At 53.2% G+C, this 15,700-nt stretch overlaps 2 protein-coding genes across 2 annotated transcripts; one reads left to right on the top strand and one right to left on the bottom strand.

The window, feature by feature from the left end:
- Positions 1 to 108: 108 nt before the first annotated feature.
- Positions 109 to 5,165, bottom strand: QC761_700640 (uncharacterized protein). Its single transcript, XM_062881653.1, has 7 exons — positions 5,107 to 5,165; positions 4,186 to 4,963; positions 2,022 to 2,418; positions 1,431 to 1,574; positions 1,289 to 1,369; positions 1,106 to 1,223; positions 109 to 1,049 (listed from the first exon to the last, which is right to left on the bottom strand). The coding sequence occupies exons 2-7, from the start codon at positions 4,215 to 4,217 to the stop codon at positions 1,024 to 1,026; spliced, it is 798 nt and encodes a 265-aa protein (XP_062728892.1). The 5' UTR covers positions 4,218 to 4,963; positions 5,107 to 5,165; the 3' UTR covers positions 109 to 1,023.
- Positions 5,166 to 10,733: 5,568 nt separating this feature from the next.
- Positions 10,734 to 14,509, top strand: QC761_700650 (uncharacterized protein). The gene is made up of 2 exons (XM_062881654.1): positions 10,734 to 12,615; positions 12,681 to 14,509. Exons 1-2 carry the CDS (start codon positions 12,472 to 12,474, stop codon positions 13,716 to 13,718), a joined length of 1,182 nt encoding a protein of 393 aa, XP_062728891.1. The 5' UTR covers positions 10,734 to 12,471; the 3' UTR covers positions 13,719 to 14,509.
- The last annotated feature ends 1,191 nt before the right edge of the window (positions 14,510 to 15,700 follow it).

Raw genomic sequence — 15,700 nt, 5'->3', positions numbered from 1 at the left:
GGCAGCTGCAGCCGGCTGCACGACAAGTTTCGACGTCTGGTCGCACAAAGCTTTGTCCAAGGCCGGCCACGTTGGAGAAGACAGTCGGGCCGGGTATGGACGGGAAGCCGAGAGGTCAACTAAATATCTGAATTTTTACATACATGATTGATCATTGACACAGCAGTCTGGTCTGCCTAGTTCACATGGTCAAGATGAGATATGTGTTCTCCATCGGCTTGCGTGGGATGGGTGATGTACCCCGAGCATCTCCATCAGTAGCATCCCTTGATCGTCACAAGCTGAGAAGATCTCGACAAGGCATTTGCCAACCCTTTACTTGAATAGTTCGATCTGCTTAATAAGGTCATGGCGGAGCAAACCAAGATGCCTACCGCGAGGAGATAAACAGCCCGGGTTCTGTCAAAACCAAGACACATCCAACACACGAGTCGAACAAGGCGAGGCTGAAGAATCTGTATTCGTGTTCCCTCCATTCCCTCCTCCTTGCCGGAGGGAAAGAGAACGGGCCCATGTCGCCATCATTAGACACACACTCAACAATGCGAAAATCCCTGCCAGGCCCGATCCAGAGCAAATCCGTCGTTGTAAAAAAAAACGCTACTGACGCGAGAAAAACATCCCAGGGGAATATAGCTGCAAGTTGAAGGCAATAAAGCATCGATGTGCCCAGTGGGCCCCCATTTCCTAACCAAACAGGAAAAAAAAAGACTGAAACGCGTGTCGGGAAACGCAGCGCCGATTAAAATGCCCAGGGCCAAAGTCGAATTTTGTGTGTTCCACGCCAGGCGCCTTTCCTGAAAATGTGCAGTATTCGGGGAAAGGACCACCGGTCTCACGTGTCAAAAGAGATATATATCCACAGAATAACAAACGCATGGCGCTGCTTTATGCAACAGACTCGCATAAAAAAAAGCCTCCACCAGGCCTGCAGAATCCCACCGGGTATCAAAGGCGGCTGGGTGCCTTGCTTCTTGTAGCGATTTGAGCGGTCGTATTAGGAAAAAGAAGCCGGCAAATCCATCATCTCTTTTGGTTCGCAAACAGCTCTGAGCAAACGGTTAGTCATCGGTTGTTTTTCATCCCATCTAAAAAGATTTCGCACCTGGGAAATGCTCCTTTGCGTATTGTTCACAGGCCTTGGCCGGCTTGCCAACCTTCTGCCCAATGACCTTCCATTTGTTGTTTTCGTACTCCTTGATGGCACTCATCAACGCCGCGGACTGTGTAGGAAGACATGTTAGTCCCTATTCGGCGTGTCCACAAAACTGTCTGACGGTCCACTAACCTCATCCTCTGCAAATTCAGCATAGTGCATATCCTTATACCAATGCTTCTTCACACTACCCTCTGTGCGGGCGGGAAAGGTCTAGATACACACCAGGTTAGCCAGGCCCGCAAGTCACGACACTGTCATTGCAGCAACGCACCTTGGCAATTTCTGCCCAACTGTTACCGGCATCACGCATCTGCTTCAGCCGAAGCTCCTCCGCCGGCGTCCACGGTGTGTTTGTCCGGCTCTTCTTTGCCGGAGGTGGGGGCGGAGCAGGTGTCACATCGTCTGGGGGCGGAGCCTTCACCTGAGCCGTTGGTCCTTGGACCGCAGCGGGAGCAGCAACCGGAGTGGGAGCTGGTACGGGAGCTGGCGGTTGCTGCTGCTGGACCTGCGGGGGCTGCTGCTGCTGCTGCTGATGCTGCGGGTGGCCCGGATGCTGCACATGCTGTGGGTGTTGCTGTTGAACGGGGACCTGTTGGGGCTGAGGTGCCGCGTGAGGAGCTTGCTGAGGAACCTGCTGCTGTTGCGGGGGAGGCACCGAAGCGTGTTGATGCTGAGGAGTATGCTGCTGAGCATGTTGTTGGGCATGCTGTTGGGCATGCTGTTGCTGAGCATGCTGCTGCTGAACATGTTGCTGCTGAACATGCTGCTGAGCATGCTGTTGGGGATGTTGTTGAGTGTGCTGAGGGTGTTGAGGGTGTTGAGCAATATGCTGTGGGGCATGCGGGTGCTGAGTGTGCTGGACAGCATGTTGTGGGTGCTGAGCATGCTGAGCACTGAGCTGGGGCGCGTGCGGCGGAGGATGGGCCGGGGGGTGACCGCCGGTCTGGGGCCGCTTCCGTCTCGACGGAGCCGGCGCAGGGGCCGGGGTGGGGGTCTGCTGCTGGGGAGGTGGAGCCTGCGGCTGTTGAGCATGGCCCATGGACTGCTGGACCGGCGGAGCAGCATGGTGTTGTTGCGGATGTTGAGGGTGCTGCTGATGGGCAGCATGCTGTTGTTGTTGGGCGGCCTGCTGTGGTGGCTGAGCATATCCCCGAAAGTCCAACTGCTGCTGTTGTTGTTGCTGCTGCTGCTGCTGCTGCTGTTGCTGCTGCTGGTCGCGCCGAGTCATGTCGGGCTGCTGAGGAGGATAATGAGACGGGCTATACCAGGGGGCATGATTAGCGAACGCGTTTGGCGGCTGCGGCTGCTGCTGCTGCAACGGTTGCTGGTGTTGCAGCGTAGGCATCGCCGTCTGCTGTGGTGGACGCCATGACTGAACGTCGTTTGCCGTCCGCTTCTTCATTACAGACGAACGGAGGAGCTGTGTCGGGAACAGCCCGGGCCAGAAGCACCAGGTTGAACCACGACGACAGAGCGACGGCGACGACGCGCGGACCCGGGCGGGGGAAGGTTGGGCGGAGGAGCAGGATGAGCACGGAGATCGAGGCCAAGAAAGACAGAGGAGGAGCAAGACGTCGGCGTGTGTGGATGTGTATGGGTACGGAGTATGTGTGTGTGAATGTGTATAGTGTGAGTGTGTGTGTGTATGTGTGTGTATGCGCGTGCGAGCGCGGTGTGTGGATGAATGTTTTGGCCTCGTCAACTTTTTTTGACAGCCTCCTCAGCTTTGCGCCTGGGTAGGTAGGGTCGGCGATGGGTCGGGTGTTCCCTGTACTCTACTTTGCTCCCATGGTTGCAGGTCAAAGCCTAGGGAGGGAGTACTTGAGGTACATAAATGGGCGGAGAGGGGGCTTGATGGGAACCTTTGTGCAGACGCCTTTTTGAAATGGCTGAGGTGCTGGCGTCTGGAGGGGGGGGGCAAGGGAAGGGAGAGTAGGAGGAGAGAGGGGGAGAAAGAGGGCGGAGAGCCCAGATACGAAAAGGTACAAGGAGACGAGGTACTCACTGCTGGAGCTCATTCGGGTGGTTGGTGGAGTTGGAGTAGAGGTACTCCGACCCGGGGGGGAGATTCGGTGTAATCGTCCACTGGTGCATGGTCTAAAAAGATGCGCCAAAAAAAGGTCAGTTATACTTTTACTTTGCCCAACCCGACTACATGAGTCGCTGGAAAGAATAAACAGACAGACAGACGGACAGACAGGCAGACAGATAAACAGATGGAGATGAGATGAAAAGAAGGCCGGTCCCCGAGCTGGTGTTCTTGTTTCCCCAGGCTCTTTTTTTCCCCGCCGTCATAATTTTTCAGAGCGTGGCGACCAAGAGTTCGGCTGCTGCTGTACCGCCGCAACCCATTCTTCAGGCAATTTCAAGGCGCGCAGATACCCCCTCCCCCCAGGCAAGGCAAGGCAAGGCAAGGTAGAGCAAGGCAAGGTAGAGCAAAGCAAGCAAGCAAAGCACCGGCAGCACCAAGAAAAAGGAATAGAAAAAAAGAACAAAACAAAAAAAAAACAAGACCAGGATGGTGGCGTCTCTGGTTCTGCAGCAGCACGCGTCGAATCTTTTTTGTCGCGAGCAGAAAACAGAGATGCCCCCCGGGGGACTCGGCCAAAACGAGACAATTGACGCGCAACCCCCCTCCAAGGGCTGCTTGACAGAAAAGAGAGAAAGTAGGTACTTACGGGCTAGTAGGAGTAAGAGGAAGCTCGCTCGCCGGACAGTGTGTCGTGACAGTAGCAATAGTAGTGACAGAAAAATTAGTGTCCCTTTCTGCATAAAACCAACGGTGGTAAATGTGGATTTGTCGGCGGCTGCTCTGTGTCTTTTTGGGAGATGGGAAAATGTACTCGAGGGGGTGACCGAAAGTGACCAGCTCTCAATGACTTGGGACGCAGCTAAAAGACATGCGGCCAGAAGTACCTCGACTGGGTGGAAACTTCGGAGGAGGGGGGGCTGGGGCTGCTGCGTGTGTGCGTGTGTGCTGCGGTGGAGAGCTTAGAGCAGAGAAGAGTGGAGAGGGATGGAATCACTGACTGATCTGATCAGGTTTCTTCTGTGCCATCCGCCATCAGTGCATCACTGGAAAAGAAAAAAGTCTTTTGCGGCTTGGCCGGCTGTTGCCAATCGCTGTCATTCGCTGTCATTCGCTGTCATTCGCTGCCTCTCGCTTCTCGGCCCGGTGGTGGTGCTTGACGGCCCGCCACTTTCAAATGAATGGCGGCACAACAGCCAGCTGTCAGCCAATCAGAAATGACCTCGGTCCCGGGCCAAGCGGTGTCCGCTGACTGATGTCGTGACTCTCGAGGCGTGAGCTTGATTGACCCGAGGGCAAAGGCGGTGCAAGTGCAATGGAAACGAGATGTCAAGAATTTTGATCTCTCCCTCTCTCGATAATGGATGGATGGACGGAGGCAGAGACGGAGCCGGCCCACGGGCAGCCAGCCCAGGGAGTGAGTGGTGGCGCTAGTGTAGCTTTTGGTGTGTCGGTCTGCGTGTTGCTTGTCAAATTCCTGGCGCGAGGATTGGATGGCGCCAAGCGATACAAGCCGGTATCAATCAAGCAATCACGGAATCCCTGGAAGAGGAGAGGGAGGCTTTGCATGTGCGCGTAATACTGACGCGAGCAGCAGTGAGCCTTCTCTTCTTTTTTTTTTATTCTCCGTGTTTTGTTTTGATTTCTACGATACGGCTGCTGATGGCGATGACAAAAGCGATGGTGATAGCAATGGCGAGATGTATCTTCTTCAACAGTGCATGTATGTAGCTACGTATGTACAACTGAGGTGACGCAGTGGGGGTCGAGGTCGGCTATCGCTCCCAAGGATTGATGGGAAACGGTCAACAAGTGGTGTGTTCTGCTGTGTACTTTGGCTGCAAGTATCTCGCATGTCCTGGGGGTGAAGGACCAGGTTGTTGGGGGTTGGGCCGGGGAGCGGGGAAGGGAAGTATACATGCATTTGTTCCCTCTTTCTGCTTTGGGAGAGCAGCTGGCGGATGTGCTTCGAACTGGGCGATGCCGAGGGATCAAACAGTCGACCTTGAGATCGTTCTTCCAGCCCTTTGTTCGGTCGCCATGAAAGCTTCTCTGGAATTGACTTCTTTCCGGCGTAAATATCTCACAAGCCGTGAAGTCACCTGGACGAGTACCAAGTATACATGGCTCTGGCGGTCTCCACCGTGCGAGCTAACTCGCGGGAGCTTTGCGAGCACGGACTTGGGCCAACGACGCTGGCTGTGCGAGGCTAATGGATCAAGACTCGTAGCTGCCTCGGGAGTAGCTTTCGGTGCTCGACATGTAGGCATGAGGTTTGTTCCAAGACATTAGTGAACGTCAAATGCGGGATGACTATTGCAATCAAAGGTCGAATGCTAGTTTCAAACCCAGTTCCTTGTCGATGGTAAACCATGAGTAAACTATGTACCTGTACATTGCATAAGTTACTCTTTTCGATCTAGATTTGCCTACATTGCTTATCTTATCCTTATCTCCCCTCCAGATCAAGGCCAGGTACCTTATCCTCGCCTTCCCATTTCTCTAAGTACATAACGATCAACTGCAAGAACTGGGGGCTCCTTTGGTCTTCTGTTGTCTGCACATAATAGGAACATATCGCATCATTTTCCCTAGTTCGAACTCCAAGCAATTGGACAGTTCCCCCTTTGTGAGATATTTCTTTTCCGCATCAAAACCATCCCATGTTACGCCCCGTACCTAGGTAGCGACCGGTTCCGCAACAGCCCGGCCATCTCGTGTGATGTCATTGCACCGGCACCGGTTCCCCTTTTTGGTTGGTGGTATGAGCGCCACTCTCCACAACGGTGTCGACTGTACCTATGGTGGGTAAAATGCAGTTGAATGAAGAAACGTTGTGTTTTTTCCTTGTCAGAACACTCACTCAAGCTGCCATCCATCGAAAGCCTTGCTGATTTTAGAATGGAATTCTCAGCTCATACAGCAGGATTGCTGTCTAAGGAATTCCTTGATACCTATGATCTACTTTCCATGATTCTAAACGTATACCTTTGGTCAAATAAGGAGCATCCAGGTGGGTAGCAAGTTACCTGGCTTTCAAGTACAACTCCAAAATTGACTGGGCAATGTTCAATTCACACCATTCGTCTCCATCCTGAAGATGAAACTGGTAAGTCCGGGGAGAAGATAACTTGGAGCAATTGCCCAGGATTTTCTCTATTTACTAAAGGAATAAGGGCAGTGGCTTACGCACCTGCCCCGAGGACTGTCCAACTACGCAGATAGGTATATCTGCCGGGTAGGAGAGCGGTTCTCTCCAGGTCTTGACTTTACAGCGTTTTTGAAGTCCATTTCTCAGATCTTCTGCTTCCGTGTTCTTCCAGGTTCTTTCACTCACAACTTTGCCTTGGTGCCTTCACGTATGTTTAGCCAGCCTCTACACCCATTTTTACATTAAGGACAGGATATAACCAGAACAGTCACACACGTTTGTAGGCTCCAGGACCCAACATACAGCGCATTTCGGGCTTAGAAGCGCTGTCCTGACGGGACCTGTTTACTCGGGGGTTACTTGGACAACTTCCGCAGTAATACCAGGTTCTGGTTCTCATCTTACTCTATAACTCGACTATGCTTAGGTTAGAATGCAAATCAGGCCAGTCGTTATTACATAGGGCACCGCACAGCTGACCTTGCCCTCAGTGTCTCTAATGGATATCCCAAGCGAGAATAAACATGAGAAATTACCCACAGCATGCATCAAACAGCGAGGACGTAAAAAACCAGGTCAAACTCGAGGTTTTGCTGCTGCCGTAGTGAGAAACTTCAGGTCGATACGGGCAAACAATCCGTGCCCTTGGAGTCTACCGACGTCTTTGCTCGTTTCTCATAGGCCAAAAGGCTAAATCATGAGGAGAGGGCGTGTTTATACACCTAATGGGCAGGTAAATCACCGTCGAGATATCCAGAAATTTTGATCCAGTGACGAATTCGGAGCTGGTCTTCCTTTCCCGATATTTCAGAGACGGAGTTGGGCTCATTGACCAGGCTGCGCAATATAGTGAGATCACGTCGTTGGCAGCAAGGCAAGTAAGGAGACGGGAGATCTGGCCAGCTCGCTGCCGTAAGAAAGAGGTGACTGCTTAGGAGCAGAGTTATGCATCCAAGGTTTTGCTTTGTGCTAAGGGGCATAACATTCTAGAAGCGATATCTCTCCCGGGTTGGTGTGCGCCAGCTGGTTCGTCACTTCGTCCGATGCGAAAGCTATTGTTCATCCCATATCCAAGTCGACCTGCCATCTCAACAGCCCCAAAATTTGATTCAGCCCATCTTCCGATGAGAACGGGCGCATCGACGTGCGAAAGAGTGGTGTATGCGGGGAGACATCGGCTGAAACAACAAAAGTTCCAGTTCAGATCATCGTGAGTTTGAGGTCAGGGCGCGCGGCTCTGCAGATGGTTAGGGTAAGGGAGGGGGCGGGTCCATCAGGAAGGGAAAAAAAAGTGTGGTCTGTGTGTTTTCTTGGGAGTGAAGTCTCAGGTGAGTAGACAGGGGTCCCCCGTTCCTGGCGGTTTTGACACGATTAGCGAGACCCGCACCTCCTCCACATGCATGTGTCTTGGCACAGATCTGGAAAGCCTCGTCCGAGTGGGAGAGGGTGTGGTTTGTTGGCTTCTTGGGTGTGTCATGTGAGGAACAACAATGTCTAAAGTTCAAACAGGTCCAAGATAGTATTAAATGGGGGGTTTGAAAGTTCAATCCTCGACTGAGTACACAAGTAAAGCCTACACAGTTCGTCGAAGTAGCTAGGCGGTTTCCATTCTTCTTTGAGCTGGACGGGATAGTGTCCGTGCACATTGCACCCCGGGCAGGGACCGGGTTTTGACGCACACGCAACAACAAACGGGTATTGGCATCAGGACATGGAGATGTCCATCCCATCCGTCCACTGGGAGTTGCCGACCTAGGGTCTGGACACTGACAAGTGCTGTTATGATGATCATGGGCTGGTCTGAACAAAACTGCGAATCTGATCTGACATGAACCCTTTATGCAGAACGAGGGCTCGGCCTTCATCTGATATATTGATGTCTATTATTTGTCTGATAACTTCTAGAAGCTTGTCAGAGCCGTTCTCCGTCAGTGCCTGGGTGATGTCAACTGTTGAAGATCGTGGAGAAGATGAGGACTTCTTGCTGTGTGTAGCCTTTTCGACTACGGGGGGTGTCGCATCATTGCTTGGTGGTACGTATGGTGCCTTCGTGTCCCTATACCCGCAATTTGACATAGCAACATGGTTACGATTTACTCCAAGACTCCGACGGCCCGTGAATACTGACGAAAGCCAGTTGGGTACGGGTCGAGGTGACAACATCTGACCTCCGCGCCACCCGATGATCCACAGGGATCCGGGATGTATGCTGTCCGTATGTAGGCGGTAGAATCGGGAAAGGCCAGAGCGAATTGGATGTGCGAGTGCGTGGTGAAAACCAGGAGGTTTAATCACAATGCAGCGATCTCCTTTCTGGGCAGGATCAAGATGATGGCCTACAGGCCCAGGGGATCTCGGAGAATTCCATCTGGCAACCATCATGGCGGCTACAACACGGCCCGGAGCAGCTACATGCCATCGGCGCTGTGATGTGTAGTTGAACTGGAGAAGAATGTGACGATGTTGTCCCCAGCGAGATTGAAGGTACATATCACCGTCCGGATCTTTAATCAGTCAGTTTGAGCATGTTCGATTCGTGAATTAAGAGCCACTTTGGAGCTCGGACAAGGAACTCTGATGCTGAGATGTTGACATAGACGTAGGCATATATAAAAGTATGTACGCATGTCGATCATGGTGCGGCGGACGTCGCAACAACACCAGTCAAGGGGAGTTGAAAAAGATTCGGCAGTTATGAACGGCAGTTTGCTGTCAACATTCTGCTGATATCGGGAACGGGAAGGTTGGATCCCCGGGTTTTTGTTCCTTTTTTGTGACCCGGAAGCTTCCCATCAGCTCGCGGAAGAAACGCCAGGCGCCAGCAATTTGTGCGTTCTGGTAGAAAACACCCCTACCTACCTTGTAGCGGGGTCATAACCCAAGGGGTCGGTGAGTATCATCGTCAGAAAATCATGTGACTGTGATCATGCTGGGGTACATAGTTGTCGCCAGGAACGAAGGAACCGCGGGTCAGTTCAGACGAAGGTAAGCACCAACGTACGTGATGATCCTATGATGGCCATCTAGAACAATTCTCCCGGAAATAAGAGCACGATTTCCGTCAATAGCATTGTCTGGTTCCTGATCTGGATCGACTTTGAGACTTCAGTCGCAATGCTTACTCGTAGGCTGCTATAATGTTGAGGGTTAGATGGTTGTTATCCTTCGCGGTGTTTCCGATCGCTGTCTGAAAGCTTGACGGGAATGAGGGGTCGTTGTTCTCTTGTGATTCCCGCTGCCGTTTGGCCGTACGAGGTAGTTGATCCCCCAGCTGTGGGATTTGACCCGCGGCAGCAAATCTTCAAACCAAACACCAGGAGCAGCAAAAGAGTGTTTATGTCTCGAGCGTGATGCTGTCCAGGGTTTCCTGGGGCACTTGAAAGAGATATACCACAAGACGGCATCAATCCAGCATAATCAGATGGTACTCTGTGAATCGGACAATCAGGCTTCAGCCTTGTCGGCCGGGGCATCTTGATGGGTCGTGTTTCCAATCATGTTTGTTCGGCCGGTTCGCTGACTGATCTGATCTGGTCTGCTCAACAAGGCAAGGCAAAGGCAAGGCAAGGCAAGGCGAGAAAGGGGCGTCCATCCACAGTCCAGTTACTTGGGACGAGATGGAGAGATGTGGTCCATGGTGGGGTCTGGGTCTGTGGGGGAGGCGGCCGAATGAGGAAAGGCCTGATACACGGCTGAGATTGCGCCAACGGCTTAGCGAGTTTTAAGGATGCCCCACCCAGGCCCGGAAGTCGATCGGAGACTGTAAGCAGGGGCCGTCCTGGCGCATATCCCCTGCCAGGATAAGTGGGTCGCATTAAGAGAGACGTCGCCTTCAGATGTCTGTTGTTTTTTGTCTTTACAATTAATTGCTCTAGTGTAAGGTGTGTGATGAATATGAGGGGGTGTTATCAAAGTGTTGTTTACCTACAGGGCAGCTTCTCGGCATGTGCCCCGAGGTGATAGGGCTAGGTCAAGATGTGGCCAGTGTAAATGGTTCCCCAGCCGCCGACCGTTCAGCCAGGCCACTGTCAGCGCATTCGTCTAGGTCAGCCGAGGGAAACTACTGCACAAGCAAGCGGCTACTCCCATGGGCAATTGGGCAAAGGAAGAAACATTGTCATGTTTCGAGCACGAAAATGTCAAACCAAACGAGCGGATTGGGTGGGCTTCCCCATGGGTTTTGCTTGGTTTTGGCCGTCTCTGCTTGGACGGGGGACGCAAAAAGGATGCCAATCGCGGGGCAGGTGGGGGCTTGGCTTTTACTCCCCCTCATCCATGCAAGAGCCTCAGAACAGGGGCTGCCAGGGGTTGTAGCCAATCGCAGGTGGGCTACAAGCACACCAGGGCTACTTTGTGACACCTGGCTCAGGACAAGAACGACCAGCAAAGGGGGGCAGACCCGTGTCAAACGTCAGACACAGACCTTTGAATGCTCTGCTTTTCTCTCAACAACCTCGAAGCGACATCAATGCAGCCTCTCTTTTTGCCTGCGCCCAGAGGTCTCTCACTCGTCACCCATGTCCCTTTCTCTCTCTCTTTGCCCCTCCCTCGTCCGTCGACCCCACGATGCCCACGATATCCTCCCCGGTGCTCCGGCCGACCGTCGAACGGGCCCCAAGGCGGCAAACATCGCCCTCCATTCCGATATGCAAGCACGGCCTCGAAAGCGCCATCGAGTTCGCCCATTGGGGGCAGAAAAGACACAAACACCTCGATCAACAACAACGCCCGAACCGAACCGCCCTCTGATCGTGCTGTTTGGAGCGGCATGCCTCTCGGCTGTCCCGTCTGTTTTGAAGCATTGCTTCCCATCTATTTTGGCCAGCCGTCTCGTTTACTGAGTCGAGTCGGCGCTTCGAGATACACGCTCACCCTCTCCAGGTGTAGGAGAAACCTCAACAAACACAGTCTGCCTCCTGGTTGTCATCCCGCATGACTTGCCCCGGGCCTGTCTAGATGCCTGTCATCCAGACTCGTGCTCAGCCAGGCACCTCGGTCCATGGACGCTCCATGACCAGGGTAACGGACGGCGGTGGACATGCGCACGTCCATCCACCTAGCCAGATCCAACCATACTGTGTCTTGGTTGATACATGAGCTTTCCTAAAGGGACCAGCTTGCCAACAGTCTCTTTCTTTTTTCTCCGATTCTTGATACCACGAATGCTACCGCATGCAAGTGCTTGCGGATCAGGTCGTGGCAACACCCTCTCAACGATATCTCCAAAGCTCGTATTTCCTCTCTGTTCGTTCATCACGGTCTCAGTGCCAGCGCCCCCAACGTCTCGGTGCCAATTCTGCCTGTTCTGTGCGTATACTACCTACTCATAACAGCACGCAAAGGCCTGGGTCTACGGGACCATCGTCAGGCGGCTCCCACACACCCCTGCTCAGTCTTGGACTTCTTGGCTTGTCCACCATCCCGGGCCACGCCCCCAGGACTCCACATTGGTCTGTAACGGGCCTCAGAGCTGTTGTGTGTCTGCCCCCCTGTCTGCCCAGTGGGACTGGATGTGCCTCGAGCCGAACGTCATGCAACCCATAGCGGGCATTATTACCCATCCTTCCCCCCGCCACGCCTCGTTGCTTTCTTCTCTTCTGTTTATTTTTCCTCCACCAAGGTCTTACCTGTGGATATCTTCATCTACCATCACGACGCTGTTGCGTGTGTGTCCCACTCTTTCTTCTTTCTCTTCTCGCAGCTAAACATAGTCACTCTTTGATCTTGCCCAACTAGCTTGGCTGCTTACATTCTTTTTTGGAGAGAGATTGGTTTCATTCTTCGACGACAGTATAATCTGGTTCATTATACTCGACTTTTTAAACAACTCCTTTTTTTTACCTCTTTCACAAACATTCGATCCGTTCCTCGTGTTCGTTGACATCGCTCCTCGGCAGCCGGTCACTCACTTCACTTCCTTGAGTGCTTGATCTTCTAACCCGAAACGAAACGACTCTTCGATTCTTACAGCAGCAAGTTCTGCTCGTTCCTTTTTTGAACAACCTTCGATTCTTGGGACATACCGCCTGGAAAAGACAGCTGGATCTGACAAACACGCCTCAGCACACTTTTCCTCGACTTGTTTTGGTACACTGAACAGCCGGAAAAGACAGAACCCTGTCAAATTGGATTATGATGTCCCCAACAATTCCCATGACGGGCCAAGCCGGGCCCTATACCCCTACCACCGACGCCATGGATCGTCATGAATACGGTGTCACAAAAAACAGAAAGGCAACTTCGACTGGTGGCGGGAGAGCATGGAGCGAGGAGGAGGTATGTGCCCAAGGGGGAAAGCAGTTGAGCGGGAAACCATTGTGTACTGACGCGGAATTGCGTAGGAGCTCTACCTTCTTCAGACACGTCTCCAGAAAATGCCCTACAAGCACATTGCCGCCCACTTGAAGAAGACTGAGCTCGCGTGCCGCCTTCATTATCACCAGCTCAGCCATGGCAGCAACCGCCGCAAGCGTACCACGTCCACGTCATCGGGATCCTCGAACAGCGGACACTCCCCTCCGCTTCACGGCTCGATTCCCTCGCCCATCCGGGAGCAGGATGATTCGCTCAGCCGATCTGCATCTCCTCCCGGCTCCGCACGATCTTATGGTTCGATCAGCCCAACTGGCATCCAGCTCCCCAGCATCATGACGGCTACCGCTTCCGCCAGCGCATCGCCCCGTCTGCCCACCATCCTTCCCAAACCGGCCTCGATGAAGCTCGCCCTCGCGTCTATTGGCGGTTCGGCTTCGGCGGGCACTTCCTCTCCAACGGCGTCTCGTGGGTATCCCACCCCGTTGCACGAAGTCCACCCACACAGCGCCCCCTTGACAGCCCCTTCTGGCTACCGTGGGTCCATGACACCAACCAACGGTTCGGCGCCTTATCCCTCCTACACGTCAAACAGTGGCCCTGCCCCCCATGGTCCAGGACGTCTGCGCCTGGACTGCTCTGCGCTCCCGCCTCCTCCGTCGGCCGGTCTTTCTGCCACCCCTTATTCTGCCAGCCACCCGGTGGATATGGGAAAGCTCAACGCCATCTACAATGCGCACCGTGCCTCTTTCTGGGCCAGCATCGCGGCTGAGTACGGACCCGGTGCCAACCCCGTGGTCTTGGAGCAGGCATGGCGTGGAAACAGCCCTACCTCCAGTTCCAACTCCAGCTCCAGCTCCAGCTTGAGCCTGGGCATTGCTGCCCACACGCCCATTACGCCGATCGGTAGCCCTGACGATCACTTTTACAACGGGCAAAGCAAGCCTGACAAGACCAGAATTAGTGCCATCCTTGGCATTGATGCCAACCCGAGGAGTCCCAGGGAGAGAGAGATGGTGAGAAGATTGGAAGAAGAGAGGTGCTCGTTAGGAGTGGTCGGCGCTTGAGTGGAGGACATTTTCAGTCTTACAAGCCGCCTGCTCTGACGAGCATGATTGGTAAGACACAGGACTTCTGGGTGGTCTCAGCTGTTCCACGTTATCTTCTCTTCGTTCAGAATCTTTTAAGGGTGATGTTTTGGGGTGTTTTGCCATTTTCCTCTCCCTTTTACTTCTCGAGAGGCCACCAGGGCACCCGTGGGACACGGTGTTTCTTACTGGGGCCAGGGCTTCACCTTTTTGTCGGAGTTTCTTTTTTTCTTTTCTTTTGGAGGCTGATTCTTCTGCTTTGCTCCCTGTTGGTGCTATTATACTTGGCGTTTTGCATGTTTGCTACGTTGTATGCCAGCTGAGAGTTGGGTCTCGGGCTGTAAAAAGCCTTGGTGTCGAGTTTTATACAGTGACCCTTCCCATTTTCAATTCTTCCCTTTTTTAGTATGGCAGGTATCGGTGGGAGGAAATCTATGATTGGGAAAGGTGGACGGATGCTGCGGACGGATGCTACGGACGATGATGGATGAAGTGATGACTTCAACAAGACAACACACTTTGAACCAGCCATGATGACAACACCCACGCACACCCTGCTACATACCTACATACACATCACATTCGAGATGTTGTATGAGGAATGAGCCTCTTGTTGCCCCAGTGAAGGTGCTCTGTCTTTCTACTTCTTCTTGCTCTTGTTTCTTTCTCTGGAAGGTATACATGATGTTCAGCAATGAGGTGGATTTGCATGTCCTTTTTTCTTTTCTTCCATTTTCTTCATTTCTTTTCATGGGGGGGTTTGGGTGGCGATGGGTTGGGTGGGAGGGGCGAGCAGTACATAGGTAGCGGGGGGTGGATAACCGGATAGGCGGTGGTGGTGTTGAGATGGGGATTCGTGTACGATACATGACAGAGAGGAAGAGAAAAACGTGGGACTTCATCCCTGCCCTTTCGTGTTTTGTTCCCTAAACGTGGACCTTTCCCCTTTCCCTCTGTAAGAGGGCAAGACGGGGAAAAAAATCAAGTGAACTGAACCCGAAACCGACGGAGCTAAGCAAAGCGTAGTGTCAACGGCGGGGACTCCGTTCACCATGGCCATGTCAATGCAAGCCAGTGCTGACCCCTGTTCTTTCTCCCGAGTCCTCCCCCTTCCTTTTGCAGGGCAGCCAAGCTTGTGCCCAATCCCCGGTCAACCCAAACTTGGACGGAAGGTGAACCCAAAATACCCAGAATGACACCCGAGAGGCTGTATCGCGTCAGGAGGTATCAAAATGATCAACATGGTGCAATGGTAGGGCAAGCAAGACAGGCGGTGCTCTTTCCGACAAGACTTGATAGGCACACAGATAGGTTCATGGAGGGGCGGCTATGTACTAGGTTGATTCCGCGCAGATAGTCCATGTCGGTGATGTCGAGGTGTGGTGACACAAGAACGCCGGGCATGCTTTCCTGAGCAATAAGAAGCAGTCCCGATGCAGATGTGGTGTTCGCGGCAGAGGAACCGAACGGGACGGAGGAGGAGGCTCTTCTTCGACTTGGCCAGCCCAACTTGCCCAGCTGCAAGATTTAAGTTGCAGCCGACCTCGGCTCTCTCTACCTACCTACCTGCCTAGGCGTGACGGGAAGGTGTCAAGATGTGTCAAGACATGCCATCATCACGACGACAGAGACCCTCCACCACTACTGACACGACCATGACATGCCACTCACTGCCCGATCGATGCATCTGCCGCTCCATCATCCCCCCTCGCACCAAAGGAAAAAAGGAACATCGGGAAAACCAACCGGACAGACTCTCGGCTCTTGGCTGATGAGCCCTGTCCACATGCTCGCTACCCGTCCTCGACGTTGCACTCGACGACACAGTCGCTCATGCAGCAACGGTCGGCTCCCGAGCCCCGGGCCCGCCGTCTTCGGCTTCATTGGGCTACCAGTTCGAGCTGGCCGTCTTGTTGGTGAAGCGAATCCGGCACTGAGAGGAAGACGGCATTCTTGCAGAT

This window comes from Podospora bellae-mahoneyi, chromosome 7 (assembly GCF_035222275.1).
Source record: "Podospora bellae-mahoneyi strain CBS 112042 chromosome 7, whole genome shotgun sequence".
In the NCBI taxonomy this organism is placed as follows: Eukaryota; Fungi; Ascomycota; class Sordariomycetes; order Sordariales; family Podosporaceae; genus Podospora; species Podospora bellae-mahoneyi.
Note: the sequence above shows the minus strand (reverse complement) of the source record. Positions and strands in the feature narration are given on the sequence as shown.

Bases quoted from the DNA above. Each gene is read 5' to 3' on its own strand.
- QC761_700640 (XM_062881653.1), bottom strand. From the start codon at position 4,217: ATGGCACAGAAGAAACCTGATCAGATCAGTCA. The intron at 1,575-2,021 runs GTCCAGCACACT...GCTCAGGTGAAG, and splicing joins CTCAGCACCCACAACATGCT to GCTCCGCCCCCAGACGATGT. The intron at 1,370-1,430 runs GTGCGTTGCTGC...GTGTGTATCTAG, and splicing joins GTTGGGCAGAAATTGCCAAG to ACCTTTCCCGCCCGCACAGA.
- QC761_700650 (XM_062881654.1), top strand. From the start codon at position 12,472: ATGATGTCCCCAACAATTCCCATGACGGGCCAAGCCGGGCCCTATACC. The intron at 12,616-12,680 runs GTATGTGCCCAA...GGAATTGCGTAG, and splicing joins GAGCATGGAGCGAGGAGGAG to GAGCTCTACCTTCTTCAGAC.